We start from the raw sequence: 25,558 nt of genomic DNA, 5'->3' as shown, positions 1-25,558 counted from the left end.
AAAAGGTGGTTAAAATATTGTTATTTTATTTTGTGTAAAAATCACACAGCTGCTAGTTCATTCTGCAGAGATACATCCATGCAGTTAAACATCATCCCACAGCCATAATAAGCAATTAAATAGAATATTTGCTGTTAGTCAGCAATTAATGCAAATGTACATATGAGATCAAAAGGTGTGTATCATATACAATATACAACATAACCCTTTTACAGTACATCAACCTGAACAGCAGGGAAAAGAAGGCTCACCTAGGTTCAATACATGGAGAATAGATTAAAGTGGAAACCTGAACGCCAGGAGTAAGGCATTTGAGGACAGGTTAAGAAAAAAAACAAAGACAGTTATACAATGTTTAGGTACCACCACAATGTCATACTAGGTAAGATATACAGGTAGAAATCAAGTGGTTTATTTTTAAGCGCAGTCTTCATACTAGATAAGAACATGAACAACATGCAGGTAAAAATAAAAATGGTGTCAAACAAAAAGAAAAACAGGGGGGTGCAGTCTTTTCAGTCAGGTCTCACTTCCATAGTTGGTTATCATATCACACAAGGACCTCTCTCACAGGCAGCGTCAGCATGAGCAACTACAGAGCCAGGAGCGAAAACCTAAAGGTGTTCCGTCATCTGGAGGTCAATCACTTCACAAGGTAATGCTCACTGTGTTAAGGATCAAATCGCAGAAGACTAGTGAAAAAAACTAAAAGAACACAAACACTTGTTGCATTGTGCAGTTTGTAACCGTTGCCTGCCCACATACATCCACAGTAATAAACTGGAACATTAATAAATTCCTGTCACATGATCAGTCCAAGGTGCTCCAGGATAGAGCATCATCTCCCAGACTCCTCCCCTCTCCTCACCCAATGCCCTCGCTGGTATGATTATCTGTCCTTGACAGGGCCCGGGCGGCCAGGCCCACACACAGTACAGACAGACCACAGTGTGCTCCTCTCATTCAGTGAACTGGGCACTTGTCATCATGGGGAAGAATGGGGAGGGAACTTGGCCTTCAGTACCCCATGACTCAAGTTCCAGTTCTATGCCTGCCTGGCTGGCCTCGAGGGCCTGTCCTGTTATAAGGGATTGACGTCTACAATAATCTTTATTTCTTTGATAAATAAAAGTGCCAATATTTGTAACATTCCCATCCCAGCAGCTCTGGTAAGACTGTACTCTGTCTGATGAGGGCGACTCAGGGTGTGTTGTTGCAGTCAGTCAGTCGGTGACAGAGTCCGTTTCCCACAGTAGAGACAGCAGAACACAGAGGGAGTGGACATCGGGAGAACAACATGTGCATCTCTCCTATCTGCTCTCATGGACTTGTCCTCCTCACACAAACAGGTTACAAATGGGAAAATGGTCTAAGCTGTTCCAGTTGAACCTCCAAAGATATCCTCTCTTCTAGCAAGTCCTATGAATGAAAAACAGCAAGATAAACAACCTAAAATTAGGATTGAAGTTCAACCTTTTTAAAGACTTAGATTTTTTTTATGCCAAAATGTTCAAAATCAAGCCTCAGATTCAGTTCACTAACAGATTGGTTAGTATGTATGTACTGTGTTTAAACACTCCCCTACCTTTAGCTGTTGCTGTAATTCACTGTTGAGCCTGGCCAAGACTGTGTTGGTCTCCTTGTTTCTTCTGATAGAGGCTTGAATTGCTTTTTTATCCTTCCCAACTGACCTGCAATTTTTTTTTATTCAAAACTTACATTTCTTAATTTCAATGCCAATTAAGTGATCTAAGATATATAAATCATCAATGAAAGACCAGTCACTATTCAGATTCATATGGAGCCCCTGTTCCTACCTGGGAATGGATGGCTGTGCAGCTAGAACAGTGGCTATGACGTTAGACTTCAGGGGGAGGGCCTCTTCCTGGAGTTCATCCTCAGACTTCAGTCTCCGGCGGACAGGCTTAGGTGGGGGGGCCATGATGGACCCTTTGGCCTGACAGGGAAAAAAAACAAAACACCGTATAAATCATCTGAAATTAACCATTTGCAGGAAAGGAGGACATTGAGGCCCCCAGTAGTCATCAAATCAAAATGTTATTTGTCTAACATGGCAAATACAAGTGCAGATTTTAACATGAAATGCTTACTTACAAGCCCTTTTCCAACAATACAGTTAAAAAGAAAATGAACAAATAGATACAAATTAAAACAGTAACAAAATAACAAGTGCATAGCAAAAGTACTCCCCCCTTGGCATTTTCCCTATTTTGTTTCATTACAACCTGTAATTTAAATGGATTTTTATTTGGATTTCATGTAATGGACATACAAACTAGTCCAAATTGGTGAAGTGAAAAAAAAAAGCGAAAAGAAAAACAGGAAAGTGGTGCATGTATACAGTTGAAGTCAGAAGTTTACATACACTTAGATTGGAGTCATTAAAATGTGTTTTTCAACCACTACACAAATGTATTGTTAAACAACAGTTTGTCAAGTCGGTTTGGACATCTACTTTGTGCGTGACACAATACATTCTTCCAACAATTGTTTACAGACAGATTATTTCACTGTATCACAATTGCAGTGGGTCAGAAGTTTACATACACTAAGTTGACTGTGCCTTTAACAGCTTGGGAAATTCCAGAAAATGATGTCATGGCTTTAGAAGCTTCTGATAGGCTAATTGACATCATTTGAGTCAATTGGAGGTGTATTTCAAGGCCTACCTTCAAAATCAGTGACTCTTTGCCTGACATCATGGGAAAATCAAAAGAAAATCAGCCAAGACCTCAGAAAAAAAAATTGTAGACCTCCGCAAGTCTGGTTCATCTTTGAGAGCAATTTCCAAATGCCTGAAGGTACCACGTTCATCTGTACAAACAATAGTACGCAATTATTAACACCATGGGACCACGCAGCCGTCATACGGCTCAGGAAGGAGACTATTGTACTATTGTTCTGTCTCCTAGAGATGAATGTCATTTGGTGCGAAAAGTGCAAATCAATCCCAGAACAGCAGCAAAGGACTTTGTGAAGATGCTGGAGGAAACAGGTACAAAAGTATATCCACAGTAAAACGAGTCCTATAGGGGGAGGCTTGCAAGCCGAAGAACACCATCCCAACCGTGAAGCACGGGGGTGGCAGCATCATGTTGTGGGGGTGCTTTGCTGCAGGAGGGACTGGTGCACTTCACAAAATAGATGGCTTCATGAGGAATGAAAATGATCTGGATATATTGAAGCAACATCTCAAGACATCAGTCAGGAAGTTAAAGCTTGGTCACAAATGGGTCTTCCAAATAGACAATGACCCCAAGCATACTTCCAAAGTTGTGGCAAATGGCTTAAGGACAACAAAGTCAAGGTATTGAAGTGGCCATCACAAAGCCTTGACCTCAATCCCATAGAAGATTTGTGGGCAGAACTGAAAAAGCGTGTGTGAGCAAGGAGGCCTACAAACCTGACTCAGTTACACCAGCTCTGTCAGGAGGAATGGGCCAAAATTCACCCAACTTATTGTGGAAGGCTACACGAAACATTTGACCCAAGTTAAACAATTTAAAAGCAATGCTACCAAATACTAATTGACTGTATGCAAACTAATGACCCACTGGGAATGTGATGAAAGAAATAAAAGCTGAAATAAATCATTCTACTATTATTCTGACATTTCACATTATTAAAATAAAAAGTGGTGATCCTAACTGGCCTAAGACAGGGACTTTTTACTAGGATTAAATGTCAGGAATTGTGAAAAACTGAGTTTAAATGTATTTCGCTAAGGTGTATGTAAACTTCCGACTTCAACTGTATGTATTCACCCCCTTTGCTATGAAGCCCCTAAATAAGATCTGGTGCAACCAATTACCTTCAGAAGTCAAATAAATAGTTAAATAAAGTCCACCTGTGTGCAATCTAAGTGTCACATGATCTCAGTATATATAAATATTTAGCCGTTCAGAAAGGCCCCAGAGTCTGCAACACCACCAAGCAAGGGGCACCACCAAGCAAGTGGCACTATGAAGACCATGGAGCTCTTATAACCCAACAGATCAGGGTTGGGTTATAAAAAATATCCAAAACATTGAACATCCCACGGAGCACCATTAAATCCATTAAAAAAAATTGAAAGAATATGGCACCACAACAAAACTGCCAAGAGAGGGCCGCCCACCAAAGCTCACGGACCAGGCAAGGAGGGCATTAATCAGAGGCAAGAAAGAGACCAAAGATAACCCTGAAGAAGCTGCAAAGCTCCATAGCAGAGAATGGAGTATCTGTCCATAGGACCACTTTAAGTCAAACACTCCACAGAGCTGTGCTTTACGTAAGAGTGGCCAGAAAAAAGACATTGCTTAACTTAACGAAGCAAACATGTTTGGTGTTCGCCAAAATTCATGTGCGAGACTCCCCAAACATATGGAAAAAAGGTACTCTGGTCAGATGACATGAAATTGAGCTTTTTGACCATCAAGGAAACCGCTGTCTGGAGCAAACCCAACACCTCTCATCACCCCGAGAACATCATCCCCACAGTGAAGCATGGTTGTGGCAGCATCATGCTGTGGGGATGTTTTTCATCAGCAGAGACTGGGAAACTGGTCAGAATTGAAGGATGGCGCTAAATACAGGGAAATTCTTGAGGGAAACCTGTTTTAATCTTAGAGATTTGAGACTGGGACGGAGGTTCACCTTCCAGCAGGACAATGACCCTAAGCATACTGCTAAAGCAACACTCGAGTGGTTTAAAGGGAAACATTTAAATGTCTTAGAATGATCTCGTCAAAGCCCAGACCACAATTCAATTGAGAATCTGTGGTATGACTTAAAGATTGCTGTACACCAGCGGAACCCATCCAACTTGAAGGAGCTGGAGCAGTTTTTCCTTGAAGAATGGGCAAACATCCCAGTGGCTAGATGTGCCAAGCTTACAGAGACATACCCCAAGAGACTTGCAGCTGTAATTGCTGCAAAAGGTGGCTCTACAAAGTATTGACTTTTGGGGGGGGGGGTGTGAATAGTTATGCACGCTCAAGTTCTGTTTTTGTCTTATTTAAATATTTAAATATTTTAAATCTTCAAAGTGGTAGGCATGTTGTGTAAATCAAATGATACATACCCTCCCCCAAAAAATCTATTTTAATTCCAGGTTGCAAGGCAACAAAATAGGAAAAATGCCAAGGGGGGTGAATATTTTCACAAGCCACTGTACAGGTACCGAGTCAGTGTACTGAGGTACGAGGTAGTTGGGGTGATTGATTGAGGTGCATCATGGTCTAAATAAGTCAATTACTTACAGAGTTCACAGTAGCTGCAGCTCGCTCTTCCTGGTTGTCACTCTTCACAGTTCTCAAAGGCCCAGCACCTTCTGAAGACTTCTCTACCTGTGAACGGAGAACGAACAGTCTGTCTTATTATAACAGGAGTACAGATGACATAACCGGGTTAGGTTCAACAACTGCAAGGTGGTTCTGCATTTTATTGTGTTTGACTTACCGGCAGACTCTCTGGGTGCTTCTCCCCGTCATCGCTGGGCTGATCTGAGGCAGCAAATGCCTGGAACTGACTGAAGTCAGCAAAGTTGGGCTGCTCCGGGATCTGCTGGGGCGAGGTACTGGAATGAGCTGCCAGGCCCTCATCTGAGCGATGCCCACTATGGGGACCCGAGGTCTGGATACAGACACAGGGTTCAGACTTAACACTGCATACTGAAAAAATGGAACACAACCTTGAATTGGAGATTACTTAGTCAATGACTTAGAGGTGGATTGAAATTTACTGAATAGGTGCCTGGAGAAAAATGGGGGAGGGTCATGGTTTTTCAATTTCAGTCAAGGGGAGTGTTTAGTATTTTTTTAAGTTAATTTGTGGAATTTCTTTCCTTCTTAGTGTGTTTGAGCCAATCAGTTGTGTTGTGACAAGGTGGTATACAGAAGACAGCCCTATTTGGTAAAAAAACAAGTCCATATTATGGCAAGAATAGCTCAAATAAGCAAAGAGAAACGACAATCCATCATTACTTTGACATGAAGGTCAGTCAATACGGAAAATCAAGAACTTTGAACATTTCAAGCGCAGTCGCAAAAAACATCAAGCACTATGATGAAACTGTCTCTCATGAGGACTGACACAGGAAAGGAAGACCCAGAGTTACCATCAACTGTTCAGAGGAGACTGTGTGAATCAGGCATTCATGGTTGAATTGCTGCAAAGAAACCACTACTAAAAGGACACCAATAATAAGAAGAAACTTGCTTGGGCCAAGAAACACGAGCAATGGACATTAGACCGGTAGAAATGTGTCCTTTGGTCTGATGTCCAAATTTGAGATTTTTGGTTCCAACCACCATATCTTTGTGAGACACAGAGTAGGTTCATTAACGGATGATCACCGCATGTGTGGTTCCCACCGTGAAGGATGGAGGTGGTGGTGTGATGGTGATTTGCTGGTGACAATGTCCAGGATTTATTTAGAATTCAAGGCATACTTAACCAGCATGGCTACCACAGCATTCTGCAGCAATTCACCATCCCATCTGGTTTGCGCTTAGTGGGGCTATCATTTGTTTTTCAACAAGACAATGACCCAAAACACACCTCCAGGCTGTGTAAGTGTTATTTGGCCAAGGAGGAGAGTGATGAGTGCTGCATCAGTTAACCAGGCCTCCACAATCACCCGACCTCAACCCAATTGAGATGGTTTGGGATGAGTTGGACCGCAGTGTGACGGAAAAGCAGCCAACAAGTACTCAGCATATGTGGGAACTCCTTCAAGACTGTTGGAAAAGCATTCCTCGTGAAGCTGGTTGAGAGAATGCCAAGAGTGTACAAAGCTGTCAAGGCAAACTGTGGCTACTTTGAAGAATAAAATATATTTTGTTTAACACTTTTCTCATTACTAAATGATTCCATATTTGTTATTTCATAGTTTTGAGGTCTTCAACACTATTCTACAATGTAGAAAATAGTAAAAATAAAGAAAACCCCTTGAATGAGTACATCTGTCCAAACTTTCGACTGGTATGGTGTGTATGTATGTATATATATATATATATATGCGTCTGATGCCGCCCCTCATCGCTGATTCTCCGCCTGGCATGCAATATCAAGTGCGCCTACAGGCTATTTAGTGTAGTCTCAATCAAATTATCCATAGCTTATAGGCTACGAAGTGCATGGTCGGAGAAGCACAGATCAAAGTTATATTACAAAGATAGCTGCTGGGACGGTATAAATACAACTAGGCTGCATTACACACTGCAATGGATATTCCAACCCTGTGCCCCGGGCTGCTCTGCTCTTGCTGATCAAAACCTTTTTTGTGTGCTGTCTCACCAATGCTGTGCAGGCCTACAGTGGCAGCAGTTCAGGAGGTGAGTCAAAGGCTTCTTCCAAAAATTATTTCTGATTAGGCCTAGTCCAAAAATGCAATATCTTGTGCGCGGACTAGCCTATAACCTATGTACCGTTCAGTTTTTTTTCTTCTTGCCCATGATGTATTATTCAGTTATTGATTCGAGTAACAATGTGGTGCTGAAACTTGAAGCAGCAGCACAACCAATGGACAGTAGGCATCATTAATATAAAGTTTTAATTCGACTTTAGTAACAACAAGAGGACTTTGTGTTGGAGCCTATTTCTTCCAATTTAAGAAAGAGGTAGGCCTACCTGTTTGACAGACAAAATTAGGCTATTAGGCAAAGTTAGGCTGCTATATCCATAGATTTGCCATAGGCCTACCTTTTATTAAAGAAAATGGCAAAAAGCACAGGCCTACACATTGTTATCTTAAGATTTAGAGGGGGGGGAATGACAGATCCCATTATATAAAGTCAACTATAACAGTGCTTTGGTCCGTGAAGTTTTATGATAGAAACAAGCGGTAAAATACCCTTCTCTCGTTGGGTTAAGCCACAGAAGAAGAGTAGACAGTAGTTAAAGCTTACATTTTTCTGCATCGGTAGGGCTACTCTGTTTCGGGTGGAAAGGTAGGCTTAACTTTTGAAAGTACCATGCTCAGATTCCTAATGATTATTTGAAAACATGAACAGTTTTGTTGCAAACAAAACACACTGATTTGGCATTGAGAATTGTGACAAGATGAACACACATCTGTCCATTCTTAGCCTGTAATTTCAATAATTTATGTAGTATTAAAAAAGATTCCGCTAATATGTAAAATTACGTAGAATTGCATGAAATGTTTCTAAAAGGCAATTTCTCTCTGACCTGCAAATATGATAGATTTTACTATAAAAAAAGAGATCTGTCCACAGTAGTCTCTGAACTCACAACCTTTTGACCTGCAGCCCTGTGCCAAAAAATAAATAAATCCTGCGTTGCCATGTAATGCTTCCAGAAGAAAGAACAGTTTCTAAAACTGCATATCTAAGGCTATGGTCTGTCCAAGAAGTGAGGGTAAACAGTAGACGTGTTCTCTGCTATCCACTTTGTTTTAATCATTATTTTGGGTGTGTATATCACTTTTTCTCCAAGGGAAGGCTATCCATTTTAATTTCAGAGAGGTTCGGATTTCTCCATGTAACCCTTATTACTACTCCCTTAGTAGTAGTAGTAGTAGTAGTAATAATAGTCTGTGTAGAGTGAATAGAACAAAGGAGATTTCAGCATTTAAATATGTACATTTCCTATTAAAGACTACACAGAGGCAGCTACATTTTGATAAGTCTTCAGGTCTGTGCTGATAGTTCTACCTGTGTGGGTAGTGGTCTAGGAGGCACGGCTGGAGGGTAGGCCACAACTCCAGCCAACTGTGGCCCGGTGGGGACAGCCGCAAAGCTTCTGTTCATGTCTAGAGAGGAGGAGCGGGAGTGGGAGGCGTGTGGTCTGGGGGGTGGCGGTGGGGGGGCAGCCACCACCTTCAGTCCTTCAGGAGACGTCCCAGAATGAGACCTACAACACAGATAGTGAGCTTACCATTCAAAAACTATTCAATAAACAAAGCACGTGTTTGACATCGAATATCTCTAGATATTGAGACCAACTTACCTTTGTCTTGTTACAACACTTGTAATTGGGTCTTGATCTGAAGTATAGGAATCTGAACTGCTATAACCATCCCCTTTAGGAGAGAAATATGAGTATTGTATCTTTAACCATGCCTCAAGGAAATGCAATATAATTATGGTCACAGATCTATTGTAGGAAATATGGCCTACCTAAAAATTGCAACTGTCCTAAGTTCTTTATGATAATGGCACATCCCTTGAGACACTTACCAGAGTTAACAGTTACAAACTTCATAGAGGTGGCAAGCTTGGTTTCTTCAGAGAGGTCAGGTGGGTTAGCCATCAGGGGACTCGTAGGGTGTGTGTGGTCTTCAAGAATGAGAAAGACGGTCAATTCCCTTAACAGTATTTAGAAAGAGGTACAGCGCATCCCTTCACTACTTCTCAGTAAAATTCTTGAGAGTTGCTAGTCTCTCCAGTCTCCACTGCTTTAGAAGACAGAGCTCGGTCTTCTGATATGTTTACGTGCTCTCATCATATGGGGAATGTATCTTACCACTTCCGGTTCTCTTCAGCTCCATCTCTTGCATATGGATCTTGCTTGGGGTCATGCGGATGGGGACAGGGTGGACAATGGCTGTATCCTGTAAAAACAAAGGTGTCTTAGTTTGACCATAAGTCCATATACTGCCATTAGGATTGAAATCCTTCCTAGTGTCAGAACAGTTTGCAAAAGGCTAGAAAAGGCTTCCATTCATGGCAATTATGCAGCTTGAGAAAACTGAAGATCTACAGTACCAGTCAAAAGTTTGTACCCCTACTCATTCAAGGGTTTTTCTTTCATTTCAAAATGTGTTAAACAAGTCAAAATATATTGAACATTTGAGATTCTTCAAAGTAGCCACCCTTTGCCTTGATGACAGCTTTGCACACTCTTGGCATTCTCTCAACCAGCTTCACTTGGAATGCTTTTCCAACAGTCTTGAAGTTCCCACAAATGCTGAGCACTTGTTGGCTGCTTTTCCGTCACGCTGCGGTCCAACTCATCCCAAACCATCTCAGTTGGGTTGAGGTCGGGTGATTGTGGAGGCCAGGTCATCTGATGCAGCACTCCATCACTCTCCATCTTAGTCAAATAGCCCTTACACAACCTGGAGGTTTGTTGGGTCATTGTCCTTTTGAAAAACAAATGATAGTCCCACTAAGCGCAAACCAGATGGGACGGCGTATCACTGCAGAATGCTGTGGTAGCCATGCTGGTTAAGTGTGCCTTGAATTCTAAATAAATCATGGACAATGTCACCAGCAAAGCACCCCCACACCATCACACATCCTCCTCCATGCTTCATGGTTGGAACCACACACGCAGAGATCATCTGTTCACCTACTCTGAGTCTCAAAAAGACATGGCAGATTTCCACCAGTCTAATGTGCATTGCTTGTGTTTCTTGCCCCAAGCAAGTCTCTTCTTATTGGTGTCCTTTAGTAGTGGTTTCTTTGCAGCAATTCGACCATGAAGGCCTGATTCATCATCTGAACAGTTGATGTTGAGATGTGTCTTACTTGAACTCTGAAGAATTTATTTGGGCTGCAATCTAAGGTGCAGTTAACTCTAACGAACGTATCCTCTGCAGCAGAGGTAACTCTGGGTCTTCCTTTCCTGTGGCAGTCCTAATGAGAGCCAGTTTCATCATAGCGCTTGATGGTTTTTGCGACTGCACTTAAAAACGTTTAAAGTTCTTGAAATGTTATGGATTGACTGACCTTCATGTCTTAAAGTAATGGACTGTCATTTCTCTTTGCTTATTTGAGCTGTTCTTGCCATAATATGGACTTGGTCTTTACCAAATAGGGCTATCTTCTGTTTACCACCCCTACTTTGTCACAACACAATTGATTGGCTCAAACGCATTAAGAAGGAAAGAAATTCCACAAATTACTTTTAACAAGGCAAACCTGTTAATTGAAATGCATTCCAGGTGACTACCTCCTAATGCTGTTTGAGAGAATGCCAAGCGTGTGCAAAGCTGTCATCAAGGCAAAGGGTGGTTACTTTGATTTGTTTACCACTTTTTTGGTTACTACATGATTCCATGTGTTATTTCATAGTTTCAATGTCTTCACTATTATTCTACAATGTAGAAAAGAGTAAAAAAAATTAAGAAAGACATTCAATTTTGCTAACACTTAAAATATCCCAGGACCTTGTAGGGCCCACAATGTCATATTCTTAATCATAGTATGGGACAAAAAAAAGCTAAACAAGCAAAAATCACATGGGCACTGCTATTGCGGTGGATTCAGTAGCACTAAGTACATGCACTCAGAGCGAGATCTCAATTAGCCCTTGGGTTAATTTCATCATTTATACTGAAACAGGCATACTAAGTGATGGACTTACAGGATCAGCTGGTGCAATGTTAGAATCAAATTGGGTCAGAGTTTGTGAGCTGGAGGAGCGTTCACTAAAAGTCTCCCACTGCTAAAGAGACAGAGCAGAAACACATCAGCACACAGGATGATTCCCCACCCAGTTACAAACCCCACGGCTCTCACACAGGAGGGGTGAGGAACTGCATTTACTATCCCCTATCCATTCATTATAGTGACGAAGGGATGGATATTGACTGGAACCATGATAACTAATAATAGAAATGGAGCAAACGGACAGAATATCAACAATTGTAGCTTTCTGTAAGTACTAATCTGTGTTTCTCAAAAATGGATAAGAAAGATACTGAATTAGGAAATTACTGCAAGAGGACAGCTACTAAAACCGAGCAATGGAAAGATCCTTATCGATCACTTAATTGAGAAGTAATTTGCAAAATGCTGGAATGGCAAAAGTTCAACGATGTCCTATTTTACAGTGACAACATGTGGTGGTTCGGTGTCCAACCTCATTGCCCTGGTTGAGATCAGGCCAGGTCTGGTTGAGTGAGGGCATGGAGGGGGACTTGTTGGGTGTCACCTCCACGGGGGATCCCGAGTAGCCCACGTCAGGGGCCTGGTCTGGAACCTCTGGAACATGGAACATTTATATCATCAGGATGATGGTTCCATTTCTCTCTGTGTTTCATAAATCAACTGTCTGCAGCAGACGGTTCCAAGGCCGGGTTTGGACAGATTCTGATTATATAGCAGGAGAGCACCAGCTTTTACCTGCTGAGTCATCCAAGTCAATAAGCTTTGGCATAAGACTCTCTGGCAGCTTTTCGGGAAGATCATAGCTGTTTTTCCTAGCAACAACCAGATGAAATGCAGCACAGAACTCATCCAGTGTCAACGCCCCGTCTTTATCGAAATCTGACAGCTCCCTGTAATGCAAAAAAATGTGAGTCAGCGAAAAAGACTAAACACACTCGTGAATTTTAAACTGCTCGAATCCCTTGTGAATTCAATCACTGGACAAGATGTATCCAAATTCATTAACTGAAGAGTTATGTATTCCATTCTTTGGTATTACTTCCTGGATTAAGAATAAAGCAGGTGGTTCATAATATAATTCCATCATTACATATGGGGAGCATCTCAACTAAAGCCAATAGCCCTCTTTCTAATCACTTACCAAATGTGGGACAGTTCAAGAATAGGTAGCTTTGATTTTGTGAAAAATTCTTTTGCGGCAGAACCTGAAATATAGACGAAGGGAAAAACTGTTTGTGCTGGATCAATCACTGTAGCATAACAGCCCGTCCCTGTAACCTTTAAAGGGCCAATCCTTAATTGAAACAAAGTGGTTCCCTGCCTCTGTTTTGGTAAAAAGCTAAGGGATAGGCCTGGAGAAATGTAACCACTAAAATTGAATGGGCAGAGCTATGGATACAAGGACTGACCAGCCAATATATTAAAGATAGTTTTTAACATGTTGAGAGGCTATAAAATGTTTGTTAACATTTACAATGTTTACAACCATTGGTGTAAAACAAACATATTTTGGGTTCTGATGGAGTATGACAGTTAAACTAAGCTCATTAGGCATTTCTAAATGTATATACCCTTTGATTCTTGAATAACATTAATTTATTAGTCCAAAAATGGATGAAGCAACTGCAGATTGAAGGTGAATGTGTAAAAGGTGGTTTCACACAAAGCTCACTACTCACCAGGAATGAAACCGTTGAGGTCTGGTTGGATGGTCTTGAACTGATTTATGTAATACTGTCTCTGCTCGTCTGTGATTTTCCAGGGGTCGTCATAACCACCACTGGACTGTCTTTGGGTTTCATTGGTTGTTGTCGCAGATGCAACCGTTCGTATAGAAGAGTTTTCCTAAAGCCAGTCATGTGAAACATTTAGAGAGAAAAGAACAGTTCCTGACTTATCGCAGTAGCAGTAGCTACAGTGCATTCAGAAAGTATTCAGACCCCTTGACTTTCAACATTTTGTTACGTTACAGCTTTATTCTAAAAAGGATTAAATATTTTATCAATCTACACACAAAACCCATAATGACAAAGCGAAAACAGGTATACACATTTTTTTTTAAATGTATTAAAAATAAAAAGTATTCAGACCCTTTGATATGAGACACGAAATTGAGCTCAGGTGCATCCTGTTTGCATTGATCATCATTGAGATGTTTGTACCTGTGGTAAATTCTATTGATTGGACATGATTTGGAAAGGCACACACCTGTCTATATAAGGTCCCACAGTTGACAGTGCATGTCAGAGTAAAAACCAAGCCATTAGGTTGAAGGAATTGTCGAGCTCCGAGACAAGATTGTGTTGAGCTACAGATCTGGGGAAGGTTACCAAAACATTTCTGCAGCACTGAAGGTCCAAGAACAGAGTGGCCTTCATCATTCTTAAATGGAAGAAGTTCAGAACCACCATGACTCTTCCTGGAGCAGGCCGCTCAGCCATACTGAGCAATCGGTGGAGAAGGGCCTTGGTTGGGGAGGCGACCAAGAACCCGATGGTCACTCTGAAAGAGCTCCAGAGTTCCTCTGTGGAGATGGGAGAACCTCCCAGAAGGACAACCATCTCTGCATCACTCCACCAATCAGGCCTTTATCGTAGTGTGCAGACGGAAGCCACTCAGTAAAACGCACGACAGCCCTCTTGGAGTTTTCCAAAAGGCACCTAAAGGACTCTCAGATCATGAGAAACAAGAGTCTCTGGTCTGATGAAACCAAGATTGAACTCTTTGGCTTGAATGCCTAGGGTCTCGTCAGGAGGAAACCTGTCACCATCCCTACGGTGAAGCATGGTGGTGGCAGCATCATGATGTGGGGATGTTTTTCAGCAGCAGTCTCTGTGAGACTAGTCAGGGTGGAGGGAGAGATGAACGGAGCAAAGTACAAAGAGGTCCTTGATGAAAACTTGCTACAGAGCGCTCAGGACCTCAGACTGGGGAGAAGGTTCACCTTCCAACAGGACAACAACCCTAAGCACACAGCCAAGTCAACGCAGGAATGGCTTCGGGACAAGTCTCTGAATGTCTTTGTGGCCCAGCCAGAGCCTGGACTTGAACCTGATCGAACATCTCTGGAGAGACTTGAAAATAGCTGTGCAGCGATGCTCCCCATCCAACCTGACAGAGCTCGAGAGGATCTGCAAAGAATGGGGAAACTCCCCAAATACAGGTGTGGCAAGCTTTTAGCGTCATACCTAAGAAGATGCGGCTGTAATAGCTGCCAAAGGTGCTTCAACAAAATACAGAGTAAAGGGTCTGAATACTTATGTAAATGTGATAGTCTAAAAACCTGTTTTCGTTTTGTCATTATGGGGTAATGTGTGTAGATTTAGGGGGAAAAACACAATTTAATACATTTTAGAATAAGGCTGTAACGTAACAAAATGTAGAAAATGTCAAAGGGTCTGAATACTTTCCGAATGCACCGTATGTAGTTTTATGAGGGGGAAACATTAGCCAATGAAATAGTGCATCTAGTGAAATAGGCCATCTCCATCTCTATGCCTTTAAGCCATTACAAGAAATATGACAGGTCCATGGAAGCATTTGCTGCACTACCTGGACCGGTGAGCAATGTATTGCTGGGAGTGTGCTGGAGGAAGGGGGATGAGCATCTTTCAAACTGACCCAGCTTTCCTGAACAGGGGGAGGAGAGTTGGCAGACCACATCCCATCACCTGACACCACAGGTCCTGTAGAGAGAGTAGTTACACAGCCTCAGAACAAGGCAATTAGATTACACAGAGCTCCTTCTAGCTGATGCAGTGAGCATACTCAAGCATTGAGTGAGTGGACTAGAGACACTTATGACATCAATATTCCTATTATCAATAATCATGTTCTGTTTATTGGCTGAACCTCACTTACCTAGCAAGCTATGTAATAGTTGTATGACTGGCGAAAGCCAAAACGATGCATGACAACTGTGTACAGATGTTAATACACATCTACAAATGAAACTGTAAACCTTGTCAGACTAACATTCACAGAGGATACAGGTTGTTGTGTGGAGTGTGTACCTGCTTGTGCTTCTCTGAAAGGTGTCCAGACAGCACCTGCCACAACCACAGGTTGTCTCTCTACGTTCCCCCCGCTGGCCTGACGTTTGTGCTTTCTCCAGTGGGGCGAGGTGGGAGGGGACTGGTGAGGAGACACCACAGGGGACGTGGTGTCAGGCTGCAGCTTCAAAGAGTGGCAAATAACATCAGATTAAAACCTAAATGTCTATCAAAGTTTGAATTGTAATTCTGACAGATCAATCTGTCAAGAAACTAGATTCAAATTCAAATAGTTTATCAAATATATTTCTCCACTAGAGATCTCTTAATAAGAGAAACGCTCAGAGGGGCAATGACCTGTGGTTCTACTGTGGGCACGCAGGGCTGGATGACCTCATGGGCAGACAACTTCTTGACCTGCCCTCGGCCTGGGGGTCGTGGGATTACGCCCTGGTAAGACCCCTGGTTCTCAGAGTCTGGGTACATGGCTGTGTGTCTGGCCTCCTGTTCATTCTTGGCCACAACAAAGCGAGGCAAAGGCAAGTCCTTGACTGTAGATGAGAAACTGTTAGATTACAGCACTGCCTCAAATCCCTTCTAGCTAGCTAGTTAGTTGTTTCAACTAGCAGGATTTGACTAGTCAGTTGTTGTCGTCTAGTATGGCCTATTACAATATGGCCTACAAAAGTGTTGAAAATGATAACCACAACATTTGTTTGCAGCTGCATTATTAACCACATCTAGTTAAGTGTTACCCAATTTACTCAAGTGATGTATCAAAAGGTGCTTTACAAAGCCTAATGTTCAGGTTTTCAAGAGGTACTTTGAGTCTTTCCCTCCAATATCTCTGGCCCAGCTTCCTGTTTAGACTGTGCAATTTCCTGTGCAATTTCCTGTTGAATTTGTTCTCTATTCTTCGCTTGTACACTACATTACTAAAAGTATGTGGACACCTGCTCATCAAACATCTCATTCAAAACTCATGGTCATTAATATGGAGTTGGTCCCCCATTTGCTACTATAAGAGCCTCCACTCTTCTGGGAAGGCTTTCCACTAGATGTTGAAACATTGCTGCAGGGACTTGCTTCCATCATCCACAAGATTATTAGCGATGTTGAGCGATTAGGCCTGGATTCGCAGTCAGCGGTCCAATTCATTCCAAAGGTTTTCGATGGGGTTGAGGTCAGAGCTTTGTGCAGGCAGTCAAGTTCTTCCACACTGATCTCGACAACCCATTTATGTATGGACCTCAACTTCTGCACAGGGGCACAGTCACGCTGAAACAGGAAAGGGCCTTCCCCAAACTGTTGCCACAAAGTTGGAAGCACAGAATTGTCTAGAATGTCATTGTATGCTGTAGCTTTAAGATTTCCCCTTCACTGGAATTAAGGGGCCTAGCCCAAACCATGAATACAGCCCCAGACCATTATTCCTCCTCCATCAAACTTCCCAATTGGCATTATGCATTGGGGCAGGTAGCTTTCTCCCGGAATCCGCCAAACCCAGATCCGTCCGTCGTACTGCAAGATGGTAAAGCGTGATTCAACACTCCAGTTTCCACTGCTCCAGAGTCCAAAGGTGGCAAGCTTTACATCACTCCAGCTGGCGTTTGGCATAGCACATTGCGATCTTAGGCTGGTGTGCGGCTGCTCTGCCAAGGAAGCCCATTTCATGAAGCTCCCGACGAACAATTATTGTGCGGACGTTGCTTTCAGAAGCAGTTTGGAATTCGATAATGAGTGTTGCAACCAAGGACAGACAATTTTTTACGCACTGCGCGCTTCAGCACTTGGCGGTCCCGTTCTGAGAGCTTGTGTGGCCTGCCACTTCGCGGCTGAGCCGTTGTTGCTCCTAGACGTTTCCACTTCACAATAACACTTAGTTGACCGGGGCAGGTTTAGCAGGGCAGAAATGTAAAAAAATAAAAATAAAATTAAAGACTTGTTGAAAAGGTAGCATCCTATGACGGTGCCACGTTGAAAGTCACTGAGCACTTCAGTATGGCCATTCTACAACCAATGTTTGTCTACGGAAATTGTATGGCTGTGTGCTCAATTTTATACACCTGTCAGCAACGAGTGTGGCTGAAGCAGCCGAATCCACTGATTTGAAGAGGTGTCCACATGCTTTTGTATATACAGTACCAGTCAAACGTCTAGACACACCTACTCATTCAAGGGTTTTTCTTCATTTGTACTATTTTCTACATTGTAGAATAATAGTGAAGACATCAAAACTATGAAATAACACATATGGAATCATGTAGTAGCCAAAGAAAAGTGATAAATAAATCTAAATATATTTAAAATTTGAGATTCTTCAAAGTAGCCACCCTTTGCCTTGATGACAGCTTTGCACACTCTTGGCATTCTCTCAACCAGCTTCATGGAGGTAGTCACCTGGAATGCATTTCAATTAACAGGTGTGCCTTGTTAAAAGTTAATTTGTGGAATTTCAGTTGTTGTGACAAGGTAGGGTTGGTATACAGAAGATGGTCTTTTACCAAATAGCACCAAGTTCATATTTTGGCAAAAACAGCTCAAATAAGCAAAGAGAAACGACAGTCCATCATTACTTTTAGACATGAAGGTAAGGGTAAGTCAATATGAAAAAGGTAAAGAACTTTGAAAGGTTTCTTCACGTGGAGTCGCAAAAACCCATCAAGTGCAATGATGAAACTGGCTCTCATGAGGACCGCCACAGGAAAAGAAGACCCAGAGTTACCTCTGCTGCAGAGGATAAGTTCATTAGAGTTACCAGCCTCAGCTTCCCCTCAAATGCTTCCCAGAGTAACAGACACATCAACAGTTCAGAGAAGACTGCGTCAACCAGGCCTTCATGGTTGAAATGCTGCAAAGAAACCACTACTAAAAAGGACACCAATAAGAAGAAGAAACTTGCTTAGGCCAAGAAACACGAGCAATGCACATTAGACCGGTGGAAATCTGCCGTGTCTTTGTGAGACGCAGAGTAGGTGAACGGATGATCTCCACATGTGTGGTTCCCACCGTGAAGCATGCGAGGTGGTGTGATGGTGCTTTGCTGGTGACACTGCCTGTGATTTATTTAGAATTCAAGGCACACTTAACCAGCATGGCTACCACAGCATTCTGCAGCGATACGCCTTCCCATCTGGTTTGCGCTTAGTAGGACTATCATTTTGCTTTTCAACAGGACAATGACCTCAAAAACACCTCTAGGCTGTGTATAGGCTATTTGACCAAGATGGAGAGTGATGGAGGGCTGCATCAGATGACCTGGCCTCCACAATCACCCGACCTCAACCCAATTGAGATGGTTTGGGATGAGTTGGACCGCAGAGTGAAGGAAAAGCAGCCAACAAGTGCTCAGCATATGTGGGAACTCCTTCAAGACCATTGGAAAAGCATTCCAGGTGACTACCTCATGAAGCTGGTTGAGAGAATGCCAAGTGTGTGCAAAGCTGTCATCAAGGCAAAGTGTGGCTACTTTGAAGAATCTCAAATATATATATATATATATATACAGTGGGGAGAACAAGTATTTGATACACTGCCGATTTTGCAGGTTTTCCTACTTACAAAGCATGTAGAGGTCTGTAATTTTTATCATAGGTACACTTCAACTGTGAGAGACGGAATCTAAAACAAAAATCCAGAAAATCACATTGTATGATTTTTAAATAATTAATTTGCATTTTATTGCATGACATAAGTATTTGATCACCTACCAACCAGTAAGAATTCCGGCTCTCACAGACCTGTTAGTTTTTCTTTAAGAAGCCCTCCTGTTCTCCACTCATTACCTGTATTAACTGCACCTGTTTGATCTCGTTACCTGTATAAAAGACACCTGTCCACACACTCAATCAAACAGATTCCAACCTCTCCACAATGGCCAAGACCAGAGAGCTGTGTAAGGACATCAGGGATAAAATTGTAGACCTGCACAAGGCTGGGATGGGCTACAGGACAATAGGCAAGCAGCTTGGTGAGAAGGAAACAACTGTTGGCACAATTATTAGAAAATGGAAGAAGTTCAAGATGACGGTCAATCACCCTCGGTCTGGGGCTCCATGCAAAATTTCACCTCGTGGGGCATCAATGATCATGAGGAAGGTGAGGGATCAGCCCAGAACTACACGGCAGGACCTGGTCAATGACCTGAAGAGAGCTGGGACCACAGTCTCAAAGAAAACCATTAGTAACACACTACGCCGTCATGGATTAAAATCCTGCAGCGCACGCAAGGTCCCCCTGCTTAAGCCAGTGCATGTCCAGGCCTGTCTGAAGTTTGCCAATGACCATCTGGATGATCCAGAGGAGGAATGGGAGAAGGTCATGTGGTCTGATGAGACAAAAATAGAGCTTTTTGGTCTAACTCCACTCGCCATGTTTGGAGGAAGAAGAAGTATGAGTACAACCCCAAGAACACCATCCCAACCGTGAAGCATGGAGGTGGAAACATCATTCTTTGGGGATGCTTTTCTGCAAAGGGGACAGGACGACTGCACCGTATTGAGGGGAGGATGGATGGGGCCATGTATCGCGAGATCTTGGCCAACAACCTCCTTCCCTCAGTAAGAGCATTGAAGATGGGTCGTGGCTGGGTCTTCCAGCATGACAACGACACGAAGCACACAGCCATGGCAACTAAGGAGTGGCTCCGTAAGAAGCATCTCAAGGTCCTGGAGTGGCCTAGCCAGTCTCCAGACCTGAACCCAATAGAAAATCTTTGGAGGGAGCTGAAAGTCCGTATTGCCCAGCGACAGCCCCGAAACCTGAAGGATCTGGAGAAGATCTGTAGGGAGGAGTGGGCCAAAATCCCTGCTGCAGTGTGTGCAAACCTAGTCAAGAACTACAGGAAACGTATGATCTCTGTAATTGCAAACAAAGGTTTCTGTACCAAATATTAAGTTCTGCTTTTCTGATGTATCAAATACTTATGTCATGCAATAAAATGCAAATTAATTATTTAAAAATCATACAATGTGATTTTCTGGATTTTTGTTTTAGATTCCGTCTCTCATAGTTGAAGTGTACCTATGATAAAAATTACAGACCTCTACATGCTTTGTAAGTAGGAAAACCTGCAAAATCGGCAGTGTATCAAATACTTGTTCTCCCCACTGTATATATTTGATTTGTTTAACACTTTTTTGGTTACTACATGATTCCATATGTGATATTTAATAGTTTGTGTTATCACTATTATTCTACAATGTAGAAAATAGTAAAAATAAAAAACACCCTTGAATGAGTAGGTGTGTCCAAACTTTTGACTGGTACTTTATAGTGGTCTTCATTTCCTGCAAAATCACACTCCATCTCTGATCCATCCATATCTCTGCATCCTGCTACTTATTAATGGACTCAGATATGAAACTTGGGTGACGTATCCTCTATGTTGACAGTATATGCATTTAAAAACAGCTCATCTCTAGGGAGCACACAGGGCATTTGGAAAGTATTCAGACCCCTTCCCCTTTTCCAGGTTTTTAGACATTTTGGGAAATGTATCAAAAACAGAAATACCTTGACATAAGTATTCAGACCCTTTGCTCTGTGACTCAAAATTGAGCTCAGGTGCATCCTGTTTCCAATGATAATCCTTGAGAAGTTTATACATCTTGATTGGAGTCCACCCGCAGTAAATTCAATTGATTGGACATGATTTGGAAAGGCACACACCTGTCTATATAAAAAAGGTCCCACAGTTGACAGTGCATGTAAGAGCAAGCCAAGAGGTTTTAAAGGAATTATCCGTAGAGCGCCAAGACAGGATTGTGTCGAGGCACAGATCTGGGGAAGGGTACCAACACATTTCTGCAGCATTGAAAATACCCCAAAACACTGTGGCCTCTATCATTCTTAAATGGAAAAAGTTTGGAACCATTAACTCTTCCTAGAGTGGGCCTTGGTCAGGGAGGTGACCAAGAACCCAATGGTCACTCTGACAGCGCTCTAGAGTTCCTCTGTGGAGATGGGGGAACCTTCCAGAAGGACAACCATCTCTGCAGGACTCTAGCAAGCAGTCCTTTATGGTAGACTGGCCAGACGGAAGCCACTCAGTAAAAGGCATGACAGCCCGCTAGGAGTTTTCCAAAAGGCACCTAAAGGACTCTCAGACCATGAGAAACAAGATTCTCTGGTCTGATGAAACCAAGATTGAACTCTTAGGCCTGAATTCCAAGCTTCACGTCTGGAGGAAACCTGGCACCATCCCTACGGTGAAGCATGGTAGCGGCAGCATCATGCTGTGGGGATGTTTTTCAGCGGCAGGGACTGGGAGACTAGTCAGGGTCGAGGCAAAGATGAACGGAGCAAAGTACAGAGAGGTCCTTGATGAAAACTTGTTACAGAGCGCTCAGGACCTCAGACTGGGTAGAAGGTTCACCGTCCAACAGGACAACGACTCTAAGCACACAGCCAAGACAACGCAGGAGTGGCTTCGGGACAAGTCTCTTAATGTCCTTGATTGGCCCAGCCAGAGCCTGGACTTGAACCCGATCCAACATCTCTGGAGAGACCTTTAAATAGATGTGCAGCGACACTCCCCATCCAACCTGACAGAGCTTGAGAGGATCTGCAAAGAAGAATGGGAGAAACTCCCCAAATACAAGTGTGCCAAGCTTGTAACATCATACCCAAGAAGACCCGTGGCTGTAATCGCTGCCAAAGGTGCTTCAACAATGTACTGACTAAAGCGTCTAAATGAATACATAAGTAAATGTAATCAGTTTTTTTTTTTTATTATTAAAAAAACGTTTTTTGCTTTGTCATTATGGTTGTGTGTAGATTGATGAGGGAAAACCACAATTGAATTTATTTTAGAATACGGCTGTAACGTAACAAAATGTGGGAAAAGTCAAGGGGTCTAAATACTTTCCGAATGCACTGTATCCAGTTTTGAAGTCAAATGAGTGCCATTGTGAAAAACACATGACTATGCTACTCTCCCTTCAATATAGCCGACTGAATTTAAATGAAACCGCACCAAAGGCAAACATAAAAAGATGTAAACATTGTCCGGTGTGCCCCCAGGTGCTAATACCCTCTCTCATACATTAGTGGTTAATTCCTAATAGATGGAGTATTCCAGACATGTTTACTAACCAGAATTGAGGCTCTCTACTCGGAGAGGCAGTCCGGACTGGGCTACAGCGATGAGTTTCAGTGCAATGTAAAACTGGCTCCTTCCAAAATGGCCCAGGCGAGTGGCTCCACAGAGCTCTGTGATCTGAGACAACAAATTTACATTTCAGTCTTTTTGAGGAGGGGGATTATTTAAGATACTCTTTGAAGAGGTAGGGTTTCAGGCGCTTTCAGAAGATGGGCAGGGACTCTGCTGTCCTAGCTTCAGGGGGAAGCTGGTTCCATCCTTGGGATACAAGGACAGAAAAGCGCTTGGACTGGGTTGAGCAGGAGCTGCCGTCTCGTAAGGGCCAAGAGACCAGAGGTGGCAGAACGGAGTGCTCGGGTTGGGGTGTAGGGTTTGAGCATAGCCTGAAGGTAGGGAGGGGCAGTTCATCTTATTATCAACATACTGTAGGTCTGTAGAGTGATATAAACTCACTATTGTGTTCACGCATTACTGTTATGTGCCACATAGTTGATCATGGGAGGGAATGTTGCAGTCTCTCACAGAGAAAGTTCCAAGGACATTGCTTCCTAACTAACACAGGAAGACAGATGTTGCTTCGTGTGCTCACTGAGCAATGTGACTTGTGTCGTCATAAAAGAAAATGGTCTGACATTTCTACAAGGATGTATCTGAATTAGATGTATCTGAATTAGATGTAGTTGAAGACCTATTCCCTGAGACTTTGCCATTGCGGTGCTGTAAGGTTGGACCAACGTTGGTAAGAAATATAACTACCAGCCAAGGCCTAGTGAGTCTGCATCATTTCAATGGGAAATAGGCCACAGACAGACCCAGGCAACATTTCACATCTCAGATTTATGGATCATGGACCAGGCCTATTATTCAGTATAATGAACAACCAAAACAGAAACCTTTAGTCCTGTGTTTTTGCATTAGGGAGGAAATAAAAGCATACATCATGTCCCACAAAAGAGCACAGTAACTGTTGAAACAAAAGTCTGAGTCACACCCCTTCCTTCACATGAATTCTATAGCCTACACCAGGACAAGTGGTATAGGAATTAGACTGAGCAGGTCAATAAATGACACTTTGAAAGAAAGACAGCCCAGCAAATCTTCAACCGTAACAGAAATGTTGGCGGCAGCCCACAAATTGATAACAGCACGAATATACAAAGACATAGCTGAACATGACTATGTTCAAGTAACACAGTCGTTGCTACAATGCACATTCTACTGGCTTCACATCTTGGATTGGATTAATGTTAAGCAGTCAAATGAGCACTATGACCTTCGAATAGTATCAAGGCGATACAAATAAGAGTGTCTATACTGTACATTTTGTATCCAGTCCAGCAAGCAACAAAGTATTAAATACACGAGAGGAAGTGGGCTGTCGACTTAAACTGGTTAACTACAAAAACAAGTTGGGATAATTAAGCTAGTTTATGATTCAAGTTGCAAGAATATCAAGCAGAAAGACAGCTAGAAAAACATTGAAAATAAATAGCTGTGGTGTTGAGAGAACATGTGGCTATGTATAACATGTAATGCTAGCAACTTAACTATATTCTTGGTAGCATGCTTTGCTAGTTAGCTTGATGCAGGAAATACCTTTTTCACTTTGGTAACTGGCAAGTATAAGGTGTGTCTCGTCACGTTAACCACTGTCAACATGAACGCCACATACGTGACAAACACACCTCTATCACATTAGACAGATTGATACGTTTAGCTGGCTAGTTAATTTAGGTAGCCCACCTGCAGGACAACCTCGCTGGGTAGCTGGGCCGCCCGGAAAAGGTCAAGAACTCTGCCATTGGAAGCCACTTTCTTTGTGTTGTCCGTATCGCAATAAACGAACAAATCAGAGTAATACTTCTGCTCTCCATCAGTTAATGTTAAACTTTCCATTATGGCATAAAAAGTACCCGTTTAGCGAACTAGCTGTTTCGTTATCCTTACTTGCCTGAACTGGACCCAAAAAGTGCGAAGTTGCTGGTTAGCTTTGCTAAATAGCTTAGCTAAATGCTGGTTATGGCAAGAAGGGGTCTTGGATGTCCCCAGAAACTAGCCCATTCGCAATATTACGTGCCGACTGGTTAGAACAATTGACTATTTCGGATAATTACTTTGCTATTTATCAGTGGATAAAGTTAGACTATCTGGCCTCGCTACTAACGTTACAAGATGTTAGCAGCTAGCTAACGTAGCTGGCTAGCCAGGTAGAAAACCAGCCTCAAGTCAGCAATAGTCGACTTCCGAGACTGGGTGTCGGTATTCAAAGGTAAATGTAACTGAGTTCTTCCGGTTCTATTCCGTATGTTTCAATCAAGTCTGAATAATTCAAAATGATGTTAGACGTAAAGTTTTAGAGTCTTCTGGCTCTTTTCTCCATCAGTCAGAGCCACCAGTCCTATGCCCCGTGATGTCATCGTACAGACGTTGCGAGTGAGCGGCGCCCGGATCACAAAAAATGCCATAGTTAATGTATAATATTTGTTTATTTGTAATATCTAATGCACTATCGCCAGTAGAATGCCATGGCTGTGATTGACCAGGCATGGGAGGTTCATTGCGGAAGGTTTTGCCTTTATAAACTGCTGTGGTTTCCCTCGCGTATGAGAGGAGACAACCAGAACCTGGCCTTACAGGAGACATTGATACAGGGACTTCACAGAAAGTATTCATACCCCTTGATTTATAACACATTTTATTGTGTTACAGCCTGAATTCAAAATGGATTAAACTGTTTTTTTTTTATCTCATCCATCTACACACAATACCTCATAATGACAAAGTGAAAACATATTTTTAGAAATGTTTGCAAATGTATTGGAAATTAAATACACACTCCAAATTGAGCTCAGGTACATCCAATTTCCTTTGATCATCATTGAGACGTTGATCAAATCAAATGTTATTTGTAACATGTGCCGAATATAACAGGTGTAGTAGACTTTACAGTGAATTGCTTACTTACAAGCCCTTAACCAACAATGCAGTTTTAAGAAAAATAAGTATTAAGATAAACTGAAATTAAAATGTAAAAAAAAATAGAAAAATAACAAATAATTAAAGAGCAACAATAAAATAACAGACGCGAGGCTAAATACAGGGGG

The 25,558-nt window shown here is 42.3% G+C and overlaps 1 protein-coding gene across 5 annotated transcripts; it reads right to left on the bottom strand.

The window, feature by feature from the left end:
- Positions 1-9: 9 nt before the first annotated feature.
- LOC139582947 (ralBP1-associated Eps domain-containing protein 1-like) lies at positions 10-25,001 on the bottom strand. 5 transcript variants are annotated; one of them, XM_071413462.1, is made up of 19 exons: positions 24,198-25,001; positions 22,448-22,571; positions 15,710-15,903; positions 15,374-15,530; positions 14,913-15,046; positions 13,040-13,205; positions 12,502-12,565; positions 12,096-12,250; positions 11,833-11,954; positions 11,335-11,415; positions 9,490-9,577; positions 9,204-9,302; positions 8,974-9,046; positions 8,679-8,877; positions 5,461-5,634; positions 5,262-5,348; positions 1,818-1,957; positions 1,586-1,691; positions 10-1,419 (listed from the first exon to the last, which is right to left on the bottom strand). In XM_071413462.1, exons 1-19 carry the CDS (start codon positions 24,348-24,350, stop codon positions 1,351-1,353), a joined length of 2,385 nt encoding a protein of 794 aa, XP_071269563.1. In that variant the 5' UTR covers positions 24,351-25,001; the 3' UTR covers positions 10-1,350. The 5 variants fall into 5 exon arrangements, 4 of the variants coding, with proteins under 4 accessions (XP_071269563.1, XP_071269562.1, XP_071269564.1 ...); XM_071413461.1 differs by having other exon boundaries at positions 15,374-15,536; positions 24,198-24,688; XM_071413463.1 differs by having other exon boundaries at positions 14,982-15,046; positions 15,374-15,536; positions 24,198-24,688.
- Positions 25,002-25,558: the final 557 nt, after the last annotated feature.

The sequence above is a fragment of the Salvelinus alpinus genome, chromosome 8 (assembly GCF_045679555.1).
Source record: "Salvelinus alpinus chromosome 8, SLU_Salpinus.1, whole genome shotgun sequence".
Taxonomy (NCBI): domain Eukaryota; kingdom Metazoa; phylum Chordata; class Actinopteri; order Salmoniformes; family Salmonidae; genus Salvelinus; species Salvelinus alpinus.
Note: the sequence above shows the minus strand (reverse complement) of the source record. Positions and strands in the feature narration are given on the sequence as shown.

What these genes read in the sequence shown, in the direction of transcription:
- LOC139582947 (XM_071413461.1), bottom strand. Translation starts at nt 24,350, where the DNA reads ATGGAAAGTTTAACATTAACTGATGGAGAGCAGAAGTATTACTCTGAT. An exon ending in GCTGAAGAGAACCGGAAGTG is followed by an intron (nt 9,303 to 9,489) that starts GTAAGATACATT and finishes TCATTCTTGAAG; the next exon opens with ACCACACACACCCTACGAGT. An exon ending in AGTGTTGTAACAAGACAAAG is followed by an intron (nt 8,878 to 8,973) that starts GTAAGTTGGTCT and finishes TCTGTGTTGTAG; the next exon opens with GTCTCATTCTGGGACGTCTC.